Source organism: Rhinoderma darwinii, chromosome 4 (genome assembly GCF_050947455.1).
Source record: "Rhinoderma darwinii isolate aRhiDar2 chromosome 4, aRhiDar2.hap1, whole genome shotgun sequence".
Taxonomy (NCBI): Eukaryota; Metazoa; Chordata; class Amphibia; order Anura; family Rhinodermatidae; genus Rhinoderma; species Rhinoderma darwinii.
In genome coordinates, this window is record NC_134690.1 from 63,545,790 (window position 1) to 63,563,428 (window position 17,639).

The following is a 17,639-nucleotide window of genomic DNA, read 5'->3' on the forward strand; positions in this document are numbered from 1 at the left end:
AATATTACTGATGACACTTCGCATTTAGGTAGAACATACTCTCATTCATGGTATTGGTAGAAGGGAGCAAATGCTATATGGAAAGAATATAGAAAAAATGGGTGAATGTAATTACATTTACACAATACAGTATAATAGTTACAAACTATCTTCCTATATAAACAATACAGTTAGTTTGTAGTTTTTTATATTTTGATGACATCAAGAGCATTGTCAGATCTGCAGAAGAACATGACGTTGCCATAGAGATTATCTATCCATATGGTCCCTAGCGCACCTGAGTTATATGGTATTACTGTTTGCTCTGGGTTTGCCATAGTAGCATTAATTTACTGATACTACTATAATAAGAACCCCATAGCAAGCACAATAGCTATTACTGCAGCAATTTAAAAAAGGAAAAAAATAGTTTCAATTCATCCAGAACTATTTCCATAATTGAAACATGAACTACTATACTGTAGATTATATGGAGTCTAGCAGAGTCCGTGATGGTGCCACATTGTATTACGGTGGTGGTGAGGGGACAACATTTTGTATGGCCATCTGTAGCCATAGGAGGAAAATCATTGGTGACCACTGATCTCCAATGCTTAACAAATAACACACCTTAGCTCAGCATCCTGGACCCCTGTGAGAGTGGCATGCAGCTCAATTGGAAATTTAGCGTTTTACTGAAGTCACAATTAATTTTTCAGGTTTTAAGTGGGCCTTAAGGATAGTAGAAGAATAATGTTTATGAATTTCAATTTGGTCATTTATACCCCTGGGCTCTTAAAAACTTTTAAACTTTTGAGCTTTTTTCTCTAGATACTAGACATTGTCCCATGTCTTATGTATATCTCACCCCGTTTGCTTTATATCAACCAATGGGTTCATTCTTTAAAGGAATAATGTTCACTCAATAATGTAGCTCGGGGAGTGAGGTCTGTAACAGACACATCACAGCGAACAGACAAATGAGTGACCGAGACAACCAAGAAAATAGTATGGAGAGTGGGAAGGGGTCCCTTTACTTATAGAGATTTATGGCTTATACTGTACAACCTCTGAGTTATACGGAACTATAATACCGCACCCATAGACTTTTATGGGGTCTTACTGTACCTCTGTATGCCTGTATTTCATATTGTGCTCTAAAACATTGCTCCCTTACATTCTATCACAGCAAAAGGCCATACTTACTGATACAAGGGCAGGTTGAAATATGAGTTCCCAGCTAGGCGCAGACAAGCCACAATGTTCTATGGAGGGAGATTACACAGATGATAAATACTGATGACCAGCCACTTACACACCTACCACTTAGGAGGGAGGGGGTGCCAGCCAGAGTGACCACTACTCTTTTACAATATGTGCCTAAAATACAGATGTCATACTTCCTTCATCCTTACTCCTTCGCTGCTGATCCCCATGTGTGCAGCCATTTCCACAACTGTGTACATGTTACTTTTTTTTCCTGTGCCAGAGGTCAACTCGTTAGGTGATCTATGACAGTGCATGCTGCCTCTGTAGCTCTGCGCATCTCTGTATAATAAGCCAATACTGAACATACACTGCTGATTATACATATACTATTAACTTTTATCAAACTGAAAATTATTAACCATTCTTAAAAGTTATGGAAACCTTTGAACTGAAGTTTTTTTTATCATTGTTCATTTGCTTCCTAAATGCAAAATAAAGCAACTTTCTACGTAAAACAAATCCTACCATTTGGCTGCTGTAGAGTCTGTGTAACTCCTGTAGACAGCTAGCATCCTGCAAATTCTCACTCAAATCTGTCAGTTCACTGCTCCTGATAGCTGACTCAACTGCTCTCCCCACTCCCTTCTCTGTATTAGAGAAAGCATCAGGGAGGGGGGGGGAGGTTGTACACAGCAGGTCAGAGTATATAGAAAGCATCTTTGTAGCCCGTGTGCTCTCATTCCTATCTACACTATGATACTAACAGCTTGTGTTTTCTGCCCTCCTTGAACACTTGGGAGCTTTCCCCCACTCCACACATTGATTTGCTGTGTACAACCCCCCCCCCCCTGCTGCGATCTCTAACACTGAGTAAAGGGAGGTGGAGAACAGTTAAATCAGCTGTCAGGAGCAATGGACTGATGGATTTAAATTAGAATTTGCAGGAGACCATTTATCTACAGGAGCTGCACATACTCTACAGCAGCCAAATGGTAGGAAATTTGTAATGAAGACTATTTAGAAAGTTGCTTAAGTTTGCATTTAGGAAGCAAACAAACAACAATAATTTTGAAAAAAATTGTTCAAAGGTGTATATAGTAATTCATAATTATAATAATTAAATTATTAAAAGTTATACAATTGTCATTTTTCGTTACTAAGTATTTGTAAAATATATTTTTAAGCTCAAAGTGAATGTTTACCCTTGAACACCATTTTCTGTCGTAAATCTGAATAAGTGCTGATAAATCCTTATAGCAGTTGGACCTATATATATATATATATATATATATATACATATACATATATATATATATATATATATATATATATATATATATATATATATATACGTACGTAAGATAAAGAGAAAGTGAAGCAGCACTCAAAAACTAATGGGTTTAATCATCCAACATCCACTACAATGTTTCACCTTCTCTATGAAGGCATTTTCAAGCTTGAAAATGCCTTCATAGAGAAGGTGAAACGTTGTAGTGGATGTTGGCTGAATAAACCCATTAGTTTTTGAGTGCTGCTTCGCTTTCTCTTTATCTGACGTTTATCATACAAGGAGGGGTCACTCCTTTGTTTGAAGCTTAGCACCGCCTTGCTTGCGTGAAACCACAGTGCTGCTCCAATCTTTTGTGTATATATATATATATATATATATATATATCTCCAAATCCACTACATAGATGTAAAGTTAAATGTCAAAATTATTGGTAGTTGCATCCACCACTAGAGGGAGCTTACTGCATTGTTGTTGTTGTTGTTGTTGTTGTTATTGAGTACAATGTATAAGCAGTATGCAGTAAGCTCCCCCTAGTGATGTCTTTGGGCAGTCATTTAACTTTATGGGGGAAGGTTAACAGCGTTCTCTAGCATAGAAATGTTGCAAATGGCCCAAAAGTTGCAAAACCATAAAATATATCAAAAATCTAAGTCAGCTCCTGGCTGGCGTAGATTCCATTCAGTGTCGCACAGACAGCTGAAGATGGATCAAATTTATTAAGATGCGTGTGCCTATATATATATATATATACACTACAATACACTACTATACACTACTATATATCACAATACAAAAATGAATTTCCCATTCTTTTTTTATCTAACATTTGCATTATTGGCATGACAAAGGATTATATGTATATTTCAGTTGATGAATATTAAGATCAGGGACCAATGATTCTAATTTGAAGACACTTGCAATTATTTTAAATGGGAAAAGACATAGCAGTAAAGAGAATCTCATTCTACTCTTTCACAGAGTTTAGTCTGCTGTGTGTGAGCACATTATAACAACTCAATGCAGGAACTCTACAGGAAGCACGTAATCCAATAAGACTAAAAATCATAATAAAGAATAAAGGGAAATAGTGAAAAGCTAATTTCACAATATTCATCCATTCCTTTCAGAATCCTGACATTGATGTGGATGAAAATGGAACACTGGACCTTAGCATGAACAAACAAAGACAACGAGATGGTTTCTGCTCCATTCTAACTCCATTGGAACCAATGTCACCACAGCGGCAGGCAGTGATGAATAGCCAGTGTTTCCAAATGAATGAGAGTGATTGCTGGGACTTACCAGTAAACTACACTAAAATGAAACCCAGGCGGATAGAGGAAGATGATTCCACAGAGATTCATGTAGGTTTTACCCAAGTGCAAATAGATCAATATAGCTCTGTACCAGTATATAATATCCAAGTGGAGCCATTCCATACACACGTCACTTTGTGATCTCAACCAGTATGTTTACGAAGACAGCACAGCAATTTACTCAGTATTCATTAGACATGGGAAAAATGGCTGCCTCCGATGTGATTGGATGAAGGCTCAATAAAAAAATGAACATAGGACAGCAGCAAAAGTTTTATCATTAAAGATAATACGGATTCCTAGAGCAACATTACCATAAAACAATCACAATGTACTTAAAACTTGCACAAATGAGAATAATGATGATAGAGCAGATATGGGCAGATTATATAAGGAATGCCCAGCAATTTTACTTAGTGATGACACAGACCGTTTTATTTTTTTTATAAAATAGATTTTGTACATTATTTTTTCCTAAATTGTAGGTTTCAAACATTCATTTTGCGAGTTTGAATGTTTTTTTTATTGCTGTAATGGGTGGATTTGGGAAGCAAATTAGACTAATACTTTACCGGTGCACAGTGTAAAACTAGAAATGTCTCTAGTACGTTGATCAATTTGTGTAAATGCTGCTAAGGTTCTCTCATATAAGAGGAGGAAATGAGTAAACAAAAACGAGAAATTTATAAATTTTTTCATAAGTTAAAATTATGAACTGGAATTTAAAAAGCAAGCAAGTAAGGAAGCAAGAAAGAAAAAGAGAGAGAGAAAGAAAGAAAATAAAAGAAATAAAGAGAGAGAAAGAAAGAGAAAAAGAAAGAGAGAGAGAGAAAAGGAGAAAGGAAGAGAAAAAGAAAAGAAAAGAAAGAAAAAGAGAAAAAAGAAAGAAAGAGAAAGGGAAAAAAAGAAAGAAATAAAGAAAGAAAGAAAACGGAAGAAAAAGAAAGAAAGGAAAAAAGCAAAAGGGAAAAAATAACAGTGAGAAATTAGAAACTTAGCAGAACATTTTCAGTTAAAGTTAAAATCACGGACGAAAGTTAAGAAAGCGGGGGGGGGAAGGGAGTTTCGGGAGGAGGGACGTTTGTTTTCCTGTTAACAGTTGCACATTTTCTGCTGTGACACCTTGACCGATCCATAGCAAAGAAAATAATTATAAAGAAGTATTTACTTATTTGTGTGCACTTTATTGTTAGGTCTTTCTTTATAGTGCTGGGTGCCTGTAACTTATTGTATCCACTGGGAAAGATCCCTGATGCTCGGTACAAAATGACATTTCCCCATTGGTTTGTGTTGGACGTGCATATATTGTTACGACAATTCCCAAATTCACTGTTCCCTAAATTAACCCGATTACAAACACTATCAGTTTTGTGTGTTAAGCAGAGGAAGAGAATGGCCAAGGGAGGCCAAAGAAAATCTCCTTCCTTGGCCATTCTCTTCCTCTGCTTAACACACAGCCTTAATTTATATCCTCCAAGTTCCACCACATCGTTTTCATTCCAGTTCCACTATCTCTGGTTTGGTCTGGGTCTAGTTAGTCCTAATTTAATTTCTCCCGCTCTCACATGATACTCATGCAGATTATTCTATTTTTTAACCATTATAGCATTTCTCAGCCTGTTCAGCTATTGGTTGATGATATTATTCACACTGTCATGAACTACATTTATTTGCAAGCCTATAATATACAAAGTTTGTTCTCACTCTTCACTTCTTTAAAAATAAATAACACATCTGTGAACTGTTCATGAATACCTTATGTTTCACTCAATAAAGATCAAATGTGGTCCAATCTCTGACATGGGTTTAGCAACCAGTAACACTCCAGCTGTTGTGAAACTTCAACTCCCAGTATTATCTGACAGTCTGTGGCTGGGAGTTGTAGTTTCCCAGCACCTGGAGTGCCGCTGGTTGCTGACTCCTGTTCTAAGAGGTTCAAATACATAGAACATACATATAATATTAAAGCACCGTCATACCTATCAGTCTAAGAAGATGGTTGTCATAGTAAGTGATTAGATGGTCAGATCTTGCTTCAATCCTGACCAGCAGGATCAAAAATTCCTAATATTCATTGTTTTTCAACTTTATAACAAAAAAATCGAAACATTACAGGCTATAAATTTGTGAATTCCTGATCTGTCTTTATTTGTCCTTATGGAGAAATAAACATTTGGTCACTGGTACGACATTTTGTTTCACATTCTACAGGGAAGAGAGGGGGTGAAATTGTATGGGTGACCAGGTGACAGAAAAAGCACATAGTTGCTGCCCACAAGGCTTCAGGAGCACAGTCAAGTTTTTCATTTTTGGCTGGAGGTACACTTTAAAGGAATTGTCTGGTTTAGATAATATATTTTAAAATATACTATTTTGGAATTCTAAGTTAATAGAGGGGGGTCTCTAATTCCTGACTTTCATAAATCAGCCAGAGCAAAGAACAACTATAAAGAGTGTGTCTCCCTGTCTGTCGGACCTAAAATGTTTATACATTACATTGACAGTCAATTGATTTCCAAGTAATGCTTAATTTCACCTGTGGTGGTGCTGCAGGGAAATTAAACACTTGCTGCCAGGCTCCCACACAGATCACAGCTGATCGGCAGGGGTCCCACTGTGATCAGCTTCTAAAAAAGAAGGATTATCCAATGTTGACACTTCCTTTAATGTCCCAACACTTACAATTATTAAATTATATACTTTTAAACCAATTAGAATAATTCACACAAATTAAAACGATAGCCAATTTTTTTGTATTTCCCTTAGGATATACCAGCTGGATAGTAAAATACTAAAATATCTTGCATATATTCTAACAATGGTAATTCATCTGCAGCAATCTACATATTTGAATGTATTTTTGTCTTCAAGACTTTGCGTTCACCTACAGCCAACACTGGAGGAGGAGAAGATACATGACTACAGAAGTGACTAATGTTATGTAGGAGTGTTATATTCTCAGTTACATAGTACCATACAATCTTATGTTGAACGTGTTCCCACAAGTAAACCATTCTGAATGTTCTTTAACTTCTAAACATTAGATACTTGTGATACCGTCATGTTAAAATTGAAAGAATTTGGCAAATATGCAGCCAAAATGGTACTGATATTGGTATTGTTTCCATAGTCTGGTCATGACACAAATCCAGGTATCATGACCATAAACCTGTGGCTTTCAAGCTGGCTGAGAAACTACATCACCAAGCATTTCATGACAGCTACAGGTGCCATTGAGCTACAAGCTGTCAGGGCATGCTGAGAGTTGTAGTTTTTCCAAAAGCCGAAGAGCCACAGGTTGGAGACCACTGTATTATTAGATGAAATATTATTTATAATCCCTATAGCATGGCACTGACCTTTATTACATTAATTTTTACACTTTATTAATAATAATAATAATAATAATAATAATAATAATAATAATAATAATAATAATAATGAGAGAATATTAATTATAAATAATGTTTTGTAGTTATAAATGTATTTTTTTTTTCTAACCATATCAGTAAAGTACCAGATCATACAGACATTCAGTGAAAATTTTAGATTTTTATTTAGGTAAATTGTAAAGAACAATTAATGTTAAGTAATAAACATAAGTAACTATACAAAAAGGTGAATGGAAATTGCTTTTAAAAGGGGTATTGTACCTTTAAAAAATCTAGTTGAAAAGATTTGAAATAGAAAATAATAAGAATTCTAATATTCTCTCCTCCTCTAAGTGTTTTGCTTGCTCCGGGTTGCCATGGTAGTGTCAGCGGACTTACTCTGCGCAGACATCTTGTCAAGTGACCTTCACTCTAGGATACATCCATAAGAGTGAAGGTCACACTAAAGTAAAAAGGTGAGGGGCCGCCAGACCCCTGTAGTCACTGCGATCCCGCTGGAAAAAATAGAAGTGTGAGAAAAAGACTCTAAAAGTCATTAGAGATTAAGATTATAAGAAAATCCTGACAAAACCCTGGGTCCATCAGAAAATGTCTATGGCCAGCATTATGGCCATATTTTGCCCTTCAGCAATATAATCCTTATATATACAAATCTTTTCTTTCTTTTCTCTTGTATATCATAAATGCATTAGTGTATTTGCAGCATAATTTATGTCTTATTCAAGACAGGTACAGGGCTGTAACATTATCGCACAGTTGCCCTATAAATATGTATTCCATTCAATGTTCTTCATTTCAAGAATTATATACTTGCCCACCAATACTCTGTGCTGCATTATTGAAGAACCTAATTTTTAAACGGTGCTTTTATTAATGAATAACTAATTATATATCTTTCTTTCCGTAGCATGACGATCTGGATCCATTCCATGATGCCCTTGATGATGGAAGGTACTCCGGTGAAGTTAGAATTCCAAGCCCCAAGCCCAAATATCCTCAGTGTAAAGAGAACAAAAAGGACTTAATAACGTAAGAACTTCATGACTTCAAATAACTATCATAACTTTTTTATTTGACAATTACAAAGGGGGACTCCCGGCAGAGCGTCGGCAGTATCATGACAACGATGCTTACAGCGTCGTGTGTCATGACAACGGCGCCTTCCCTCACAGAACGACAGAACAAGGTTGGCCGATACCTGTGGCGCAACTAGGAGGACAGGAGTGCGTATCCTGACCTATAGTATTCTGTGCCATAGCGGGCAGCTCCCGCTGTGACTGCCAGAGGCGCGTAGCCATCAGATCCGAGTAACGTCGGTTCAGGCAAATCCTCTCTCAGGGGGACTCCAGTGGGATCCACTATGGAGACACCTTAACAAAGGTGTAGCAAAGTTTTCTTTCACCTGGGATAAAGATGAAGTCCACTGCCCCTAACTCTGTTACCTAATACCCTGGTCAAGACAAAGTACCCCCACCCCCATCTATGCCTCTGGTCTTACCATATCTTCCTTTAACCTAGTGCGTTTTTTGTATTCTTTTTTCAGATTGTCTGGTTGTCCACTGGCAGATAAGAGTATTCGGAACATGATGGCCACTAGTTCACAGGAACTCAAGTAAGAAACCACATTTTATCTCTTTTTATGGTTTGCATTACAGTTCTATAGTATTATTAGTGAAACGTTGCATTACGTTTGTCTCACATGATGTCGTCTTGAGCTGGTGGAGTTTGCAGAAGTAAAGGTACTTTGAGCAATACTGTGAAATTGAATGTAAGCTTTATCTAGGGTGACATAAAGCTTTGTGCTAGCTACTGGCTGCATTTCTCTTTATTTCCATCTGTTTTACTGTAGCTCATATAACTTCTCATTACTCTATCTCGATTTTACTTTTCTTTAAATCAGGGAGGTTAATACTTTCTATATCAAGTAAGTAAAATGCCCCAGTGTATAGCGTTAAGCTTTCAGGGAGATCATGCCAAGTATTTTTTGTCCGATAATAAAAAAATTGTCTATTCATGTTGATTTTTAGACCGTATGAATCATTTGTAATACAATAGGTCTATAGTTCTCATTATGTTTAATGTCAGTCTGTCAGAATACATAGCATGCCTATAAATCTGGACTATATAAGAGTTGTAACTGGGTACTGACAAGAATAGAATTACGCCACAGCATCATTTTAGACAGGGGGGGGGGGGTCTCACAATCAACTCAAAAAGGGCCCTTATTCGGACTCAGGTCCTTCTTCTTTAGGGGCAGTTTCCTAGCACCCGAAGCCATCTCCCCTTGCCTGTACTTGGTAGTAGCAGTCACACAACTATAGAGCAAATGATACAATTATTTTTGCCTGTAGCCACCACTAGAGGGAGCTCTTTACATACATATTTTCACAGTTAGTATTCAGTACAGTGGGAGCTGTATAAATTTGCATGCAGTGCGCGACCCCATTATTTATCTGTATTTAAATGTAGTGCCATATTATTATTGGTGTAATAGAGCAAAAGCCAAGGGGTTAAGGCAAGAGCAATAAAGCTGCTGGAATCCAATGTGCTGTTCATGGGTGCCCTGGAGTCCCATGCCAGCCCTGCCACCCAGAAAATAATAGTCGGCATGGCAGAAAATCAGAGTAGACTGGCGCTCACTGGTATAACGGGGACCCAAGTAGAAATTATTGTGAGAGTGTTAGAAGAATTTTCCATACTTATCAATAATGATTCAAGTTTTCATCCCAATAAGAGTTTTATTCTCATCGATGAGGAGACAAGTCAAAATCAGCAGTTGTCTGCCTTCATTACATAAGCATAGGTTTATATACACATATACCAACTGAAAACCGTTTGTGGCTTTCCTGTCATATGAAATGTCTTACACTTCAGAATGAGATTAGGTCAGTTGGACTTCCTCTGGAGATTGCAATCTTTATTAAGAAAGCCAACTGACTTACACACTTAAGAATATAACATATTTAACCTTTTGTTAGCTAAAGCATTTTCTGAGAACCCTGTATGCACATTTAATATCTATTACATGAAGTAACAATAAATTTAAAATAAAACTTGTCTAACATTCCCTCCTCTTATAAATTTATGTAGACATGTTCTGTAAGATTATCCAGGACAGGTTCTCTTCTTTTGAATCTCTTGGCACATTGTCTTTGTCACTGAGGTCTCAATTAATCTTTGGATCAATCCTCTTATGCAGAGTGTCGCATCGACAAACAGTCAATATACTGGCAACAACAGCAATGGTCATGAGTATAGATGTTACCAGGCCAGTCCATTTTCCAAACTATCCCTCAATCCATGAGGTGAAGATGTCATTTATTCTGGAGTTTTCCTGCAAGCTCTTCGGACAGGGAATTGAGTCCTTCCAATGCCTTGGTAATACTGCCATCAGGAGCTGTATTATTGGTAATAAAAGTACAACAGAAGATACAAACATTTTGCAGACACCCCCTTTCTCTGCTAGTAACATATCCAGGGTTATTCTATTTTGCCATGTCATTAAAGATATAGGTCCCAACTGATCTGCAATGCCCTTTATTGCATCTCTGGTAAAATTAACAAATCTCTGTTGATTGTAATAAATATAATTAATCCAGTCGTCATTCTTATTTATCGTAGACCACCAGAAAAGTACAGACTCGCAGCCTGATGCAATCTGATTTTGGGCCTTAAACTCATTTGGCCCCCTTCGGGGTACTCCTATTTTCTATGTATATTCTATGGTCAACGGAACCTCCAGGGATAGACCGCTTATAGCGATTCAGATAGTCTCCAGGGCGTTTTCTCCTTCTCTGAAACTCAGGTGCTAAAAACAAGTGGAATGGCATCAGAAGCTGAACCAGAGTACAGCTTCCCTGCCACTTGGCCAGTAGCCTCCACATAGCCACCAGAGATCAGTCCTTGCCTTTGTCTGGTTGGTAAACCAATTAGAGGAGTAATTACCATTATCGATCACAAAAACTCTTCAGCAAGGTTCCCTACTTTCTTACCTTGCCCATTCCTCAGAAAGCAGGTGTAGTTGTCTGGGTAAGCCACTACTAAGGGAGGGATTTCATCTCTCCCCACAGGTGGGTACAATAAAGAGAATGTCTTACATCACCTGGATTATATGATGCATTATATAAAGATAACATGCATTGCAGACATTGTGGGTTCTCCTTATCTGATAGCCTGAAAGATATAGTAGCCGGATATGGTCTGGCTTTTGCACAAGCGATACAGTTAGTTCTATTATTTTGGATTGCAGTGTATCTCATCCAGACTAACCATTCATGTTTATCACTGTAACCTGTTTCTAATGCCAATTTATCTTCATAAGTGAAGTTGGCCAGATAAACTTTAGAGGGTAGGTCTATCTTTGGAACTAAAAAACTTTCAGTTGCAAGAAATGCCCTATAGGCCAGTACCTGAAACTTCAATTCCTATATCATATAGTCCCTTATCCTTTTTATTAGGGTATTTACATAGATAGTACAAATGTATTTATCTGAATATGCTAGTTTGTGGGTGGTGTTTCTATCCTTGCATTGATCTATAACACAGAGCGGAAATCTATTTCATACATTGCAGTCTCACCTTCAGTGAAATTAAAATATTTAACTCTCCAAGCTAAGTCTTTAAGAAATCATACTCTGACCCTGTTTCCCAGGGATCCCATACCTTTGGTTAACACACCTTGGACCCCCATAAGATACCTAGAATAACATATAACATTTTGCCCTGTCTCCTCCCAGGCTCTGGATGTTTTCTTCGCTGAAGTTTGAGACCAGTCACTTCTAACAAATGACCACCCTTTGTAATCAGTCTTTTATAGCCTAGGAGGATAGTGGCAATTCCCTAACTACCTTACAGTGTGATAAGTGTATCCAAGAGGTACGTTCGGCTATCTTTACGGCCGTAGGTGTGGTAAGCAGAACCTGATATGATCTTTTTCAATGAAAATAATATCCAATTTCCTGGCTTCACAGGTTCAGGTTCAGGTATAGGTACACCTGGAATACAATTAGAGATAGAAACTTCCTTGTTGGTTAGCATTTTTGCCATAAATTCAGCAAGTGTAAAATCAAACTCTTCATCCATCCTAGAGAATGGATGTAACTGTGGTATTACAAATAGTCTACACATTTGGTGAATACATCAATAATCACTAAACAATAAATCTTCCCTTTGGGTTTCGCATAAGAACTAATGTCAAAAATAACTAATTTTAATAACATGCGAAATCAGCATTAATATACTTGTCTTAAAGGAACAATATCTTTCTTATTCACTACATAAGAACAAGATGGGGTCTCCAGACAAGATGACTGCTGCACAAAATGAATTAATCTAAACATTATTTTAATCACTTTCATTTTTCCCACCTTTTATTTATTTTAGGACATTTTGTACCCAAACCAGGTACTTAAAATAGGGCTTATCCCCCTTACGGACTTTATTTTCTTAGCTTGCTCTACGGTCATACTTGTCCTGCATAATGCCAAAAAAGGTCTATACAGTGGCAACAGGTTGAGCCAACTACTTGGCAAATGCCAAGGGAGCAGTGTCCAATCTGTCGGCCACTTTCTCTATATTATGAGCATTCTTTACGCTAAACCTACTAATATTGGCAATAATCCAAATTTCTCCTCCACGGTATATATTGGACATAATTGTCGCACAGTCACTTACTGTCCTAATGGGACTTTTACCCCTGCAGATATAACAGGTTATGGGCAGCATCTCCCTCAAACCTAAAGACACCCAGGTCACATGACCTCTGGGCTCTCATTGCTGCCATGTGCTTCTTACATATGAGTGACAACAACCAGTGACCTTCACCTCATAACTCCATATAAAACACCAAGTTGTTATTCACAATACCGTGGCATGTTTACATACATTATAATTATAAACCTCAGACAATATAAACAATAGAGTCTCAACTAAGAAAAGAATACTATCACCAATCTCACGCTATCACCCCTCTGGTTTGGGTGTCATAAGTTCATTGACAAGTCCTGTATATCAAATCAAACAAACACCTTTATATAAGAAAAACTTCTCTGTCTCTCTGGACAGGGGAACCTAGAAATATGTAGTTACTGGGTACATTTTATGTCACACATGTTGTTACCCTTTTCAGCAGGATTTGTACCTTGATCTGAGCTGATTATCTGTAACATCTTCTACTCACAGAAATATTCACAGATACCATACGTTTTATCTGACAAGTGTCTCAAACCAAATTTCTTCTTGCATACTCTGAGATTCAAATTAACACCCTTATACATATTCCAAATATCTTAGGAAGCAAAAACAACTTCAATGAAATCCATACAAATGTGTTAGAATGGATATTGTGGATTTGGGAACTGTTCTCTTTTTGGTCTTACATTCCCCTGTGAATTATATTTGGCGCATGTTAAACTAGTTAAACGAAAAAAATTTTTAGAGTAGTTAGTAAAGCCATATGCCGTGAACACTTTATATATGATCTCTACCATCCCCCCTGTTGAGACATGGCTTGTCCCATGGCTCAATATAACTGCAGATCTGAATAAGTTGCTGGGTAGGATGTATTTGTTCTTACAAGATCCATCTACATACAGTATGAGATCACTATCTAGTAGTGGAATATCTTTAAGATCTGATCTTGGTAACACTCTTTCTGCTATGGAGGATAGGCAATCATGTGGTGCACCATCCTCCACAGTAGACATTAAGGTTGCAAAAATTTAAAGTGGTACATCTTTCTATCATAAATAACACTAATGTAACGGAAGCTCTTATAGCTTCTGCGGCGGCTACAACTGATTGAACACAGGGAGGTAAGGCTCCAGCTACAGGGTCGAGTTTTGATGAGTAGTAATCTAGAGGTCTATCCTTTCCCCCACACTCCTGTGTTAGCCCCGAAGTCATATATCAATTTTTCCAATCTAAAGTTTGAATAAAGGTTTTTTCTTTTTTTTTTTTTTTTTTTTTTTTTTTTTTATTTAATAATCAGTTAGTCCAAGCACTGAAGATCCTACAAGAACCTGTTTTATCTGAAAAAAAAAAATGCCTCTTCATAAATCAAAGACATCAATGGTCCTGTAATTTCAGCATATCCAACTCCTGCAGAAGTTAGTCATACCCAAAAAGGACATCATTTGTCTTTTTGTCAGAGGTTTCGGTGCTTGGAGTATTGCTGACTTTCTTCCTTCATCTAGATGTTTACCTTCATGGATAATATGGTGTATGGAATGCCTGTGTGTTACCGAGGCTAGTAAGTATATGCCCTAATACTTCTCCTGTTTAGTGGGTTCCTCTATCACTCTCAATTACTTCAGGACCCCATATCGGCATACTACTTAACTGAGTATTTTTCTAGCAGTGTTTTTAGCTATGTTTTTGGTTACTGGCCTTGCCTCAGGTCAATTTGAAAACACGTCAGTACATATGAGGACATATTCATATACACCCACCTCGGGTAGCTGTATGTAGTCCACCTGCAGTCGCTGGAAGAGGTAATCAAGGCAAGGCGTGCGCTTACTGGGTGTTTTTATCATTTTACCGGGGTTGTGTCTGACGCATGTCAGGCAACCCTCTACATGTTGAGCAGCTGCGTTCTGAAATCCAGGTGCAAACCAGTGTTGTATTGGTTTGTCTGCTGCAGTCAGAAAGCCTCTTGCATTATTGTGTCATAATCGTGTGAGACTCCAAAGGTGTACCTCGAGTCTATATAGACATTCACCCTTTTACCTGTGCCCAACTTACATGCTTCTGCGAGTGCCATGAGTTCTGCCTCCTGGGCAGAGCTGCTGGAGGGCAGTGACTTTTGCAGCACTGTCTTACCTTCCTGGACTACGGCATACCCGGTGGTGAAATGTCCTGTCTGCTCATTCCAGTATCTGGATCCGTCTACAAAATACTGAACATCATAGTTAGGCCTCATGCACACGACCGTAAAAACACCCGTTATTGCGGGTCGTTATTACGACCCGCAATAACGGGCTCATAGGCTTCTGTTAGCCACGGGTACCTTCCCGTTTGCTCACGGGAAGGTACCCGTGCCATTAAAAAAGATAGAACATGCCCTATTTCATGCCGTAATAACGGCACGGGCATCCCATAGAAGTCTATGGGGCACCCGTAATCATGGGTGGCTGCGTGTGTTCACCCGTGATTACGGGAGCGTTGCGAGGTCAGGGGACTACCCGGTCTGCAGGCCACAGCCCAGTGGCGTAACTACCGCCGGGACTACAATGAAAACTATGGCAGAGCGGGGAGGTATCTCCCCGCTCTGCCATAAACAAGACATGTATCCCCTATCCTGTAAAAAATAAAAATAAAAGACGTTCATACTTACCGACAACTTCCTGCTTCCTCCAGTCCGGTCTCCCGCCCGTTGCCTTGGTGACGCGTCCCTCTCGACATCCGGGCCGACGTCCTGGATGACGTTTCAGGCCATGTGACCGCTGCAGCCAATCACAGGTCAATCACAGGCTGCAGCGGTCACATGGACTGCCGCGTCATCCAGGGATGTCGGGCTGGATGTGAAGAGAGGGACGCGTCACCAAGACAACGGCCGGGTAAGTATGAATTTCTATAACTTTTATTACAGAAAAGGCTGTCCCTTCTCTCTATCCTGCACTGATAGAGAGAAGGGGCTGCCGATTAGTGCAGTGCTATTTTGCTGCCAAAAACGTGCTCGTAAATACGGGTGGAATACGTGTGACACCGGACCCATATTTACGAGCACGGGTTCGTAAATACTGGTGCAAAACGGGTGGAATACGTGTGACACCGGACCCGTATTTACGCCAGTATTTACGGGTGTGAAAAAATACGGTCGTGTGCATGAGGCCTTAGTCAAAGGTACATCAGTGACACCTGGTAACCCTTGGGCGTCAAGTTACATTAAACTGTGACAATCAGACTCATGTTCCATATCAAACAAGACATTGTCATTTGCAAATTCGTAGATTTAAGGAAGCGGTATTTATAACTTTAAAACCTGATTTTATACAGCTAACTTTCATTTCTTAAAAAGTCAGTCTATTTACACAATCTTGTACTTTAGTTCAATGTTCTAGGACTTTTTACACACTAATTTTACATATAATAATAATTTGAAATTCAATTAATTCAGTTCTTAATCTGGATTGAGAAAAACATCTCACATCAAACAGTACACAATTTCATTTCCTCCTCAGACTAATCTGCAACAAACACCCTGTATACACGTCTACATCATACTTCTCGTTATCATCCACCTTACTCATTGCAATGTACCTATCTGTATTACTCTTTATCACTACTACAATCACTATTATTGAATGCTATTATTTTATGCACATGCTATACATATCAACATTTATTGACACACTCTTCTATAGTTCTGCTTTTCCAATCATTTCATGGTCTTTCAACCAGCCAGCATTTTGTTCTATGAAAGTTTTTCATCTTGAACTATATAAACAACCTTCTTTAACATTCCTTATCATTTTAACATTCTGTCAGAACCTTCTACCTTGTTCCCCTTTTTGAGATTCTCCAACCGTCATCTTACACAATCAAAACCACACTTCTCTTTTTCCTTCACTAAATTATAACATTCAATTACCCTCAAAGTCTTTTTAAATCCAAATTTGCCACACCTTTATCATCATCATCATTGTACATTCACCACATCTAATTTGTGCATATACTTAACATCCCCTTCTAAAGGAATATTTAATACTTTTTAACACAAACAACCACATGTTACAAGCAGTGTCCTTTTGAAAGGAAATCTAATTTAGCAATTTTAGTATATGTCTCTCTATTTATTTAATGGACACCTAAATAGTTTCTTTTTTCTTTTTTCTAGAATAGGAGTCTTACGAGCACTTTTAATATGAAAAGATTTGATTAACTTTGTATCCTATATCAATTATTTTGACTATTCTATGATCTGACTCTAATTTGATCTCATTCAAAGAGTCTTGTAGAATTTTGATGGTCAGTTGGGAATATTGAATAACAGTGTTTGCTGCACCATAACGTTATTCTCCCTGGACTGTAGGACTCGCTGCACTCTAGACGCCTAGAGCTGCTTACGAAAACACAGTCCCAAGACAGTAATGTCGCTCACCCAAGGTGACCACGACACGAAAATGTGAAACACTGTCTCAACTCTCACTTTTATCACATTTAGACAAGACACATGATTAACGATTAACAAACAGACAAATTCGATATGAATAACAAAATCTACTATCATATTCTATATTTCTGTATACCTCATATATCTTCACCACAAGGTATTTTCACCAGTTTCACAGAACACACACAAAACACAACAATATTTACAAGTATTATGCTGATCAGTCATATACTTCATGTTCCTGGGTGTTTTAACAGTATTTTTCCTACTGATTTGTCCTTGTAACAATTTTACAAAGGACCATTCCTAATCGGACTCCCTTATACACACAGGGTTTTATT

At 37.9% G+C, this 17,639-nt stretch overlaps 1 protein-coding gene across 6 annotated transcripts in view; it reads left to right on the top strand.

The window, feature by feature from the left end:
• MYT1L (myelin transcription factor 1 like) overlaps positions 1 to 17,639 on the top strand; it is a 312,782-nt gene that overhangs the window by 262,396 nt on the left and 32,747 nt on the right. For 5 of the 6 annotated variants that reach the window (XM_075861151.1, XM_075861152.1, XM_075861147.1 and 2 more), the window contains 3 exons: positions 3,607 to 3,843; positions 8,095 to 8,216; positions 8,731 to 8,799. In XM_075861151.1, the coding sequence (XP_075717266.1) occupies positions 3,607 to 3,843; positions 8,095 to 8,216; positions 8,731 to 8,799 (428 nt within the window). The remainder of the gene's footprint in view (positions 1 to 3,606; positions 3,844 to 8,094; positions 8,217 to 8,730; positions 8,800 to 17,639) is intronic. The other variant, XM_075861149.1, reaches the window with a different exon arrangement.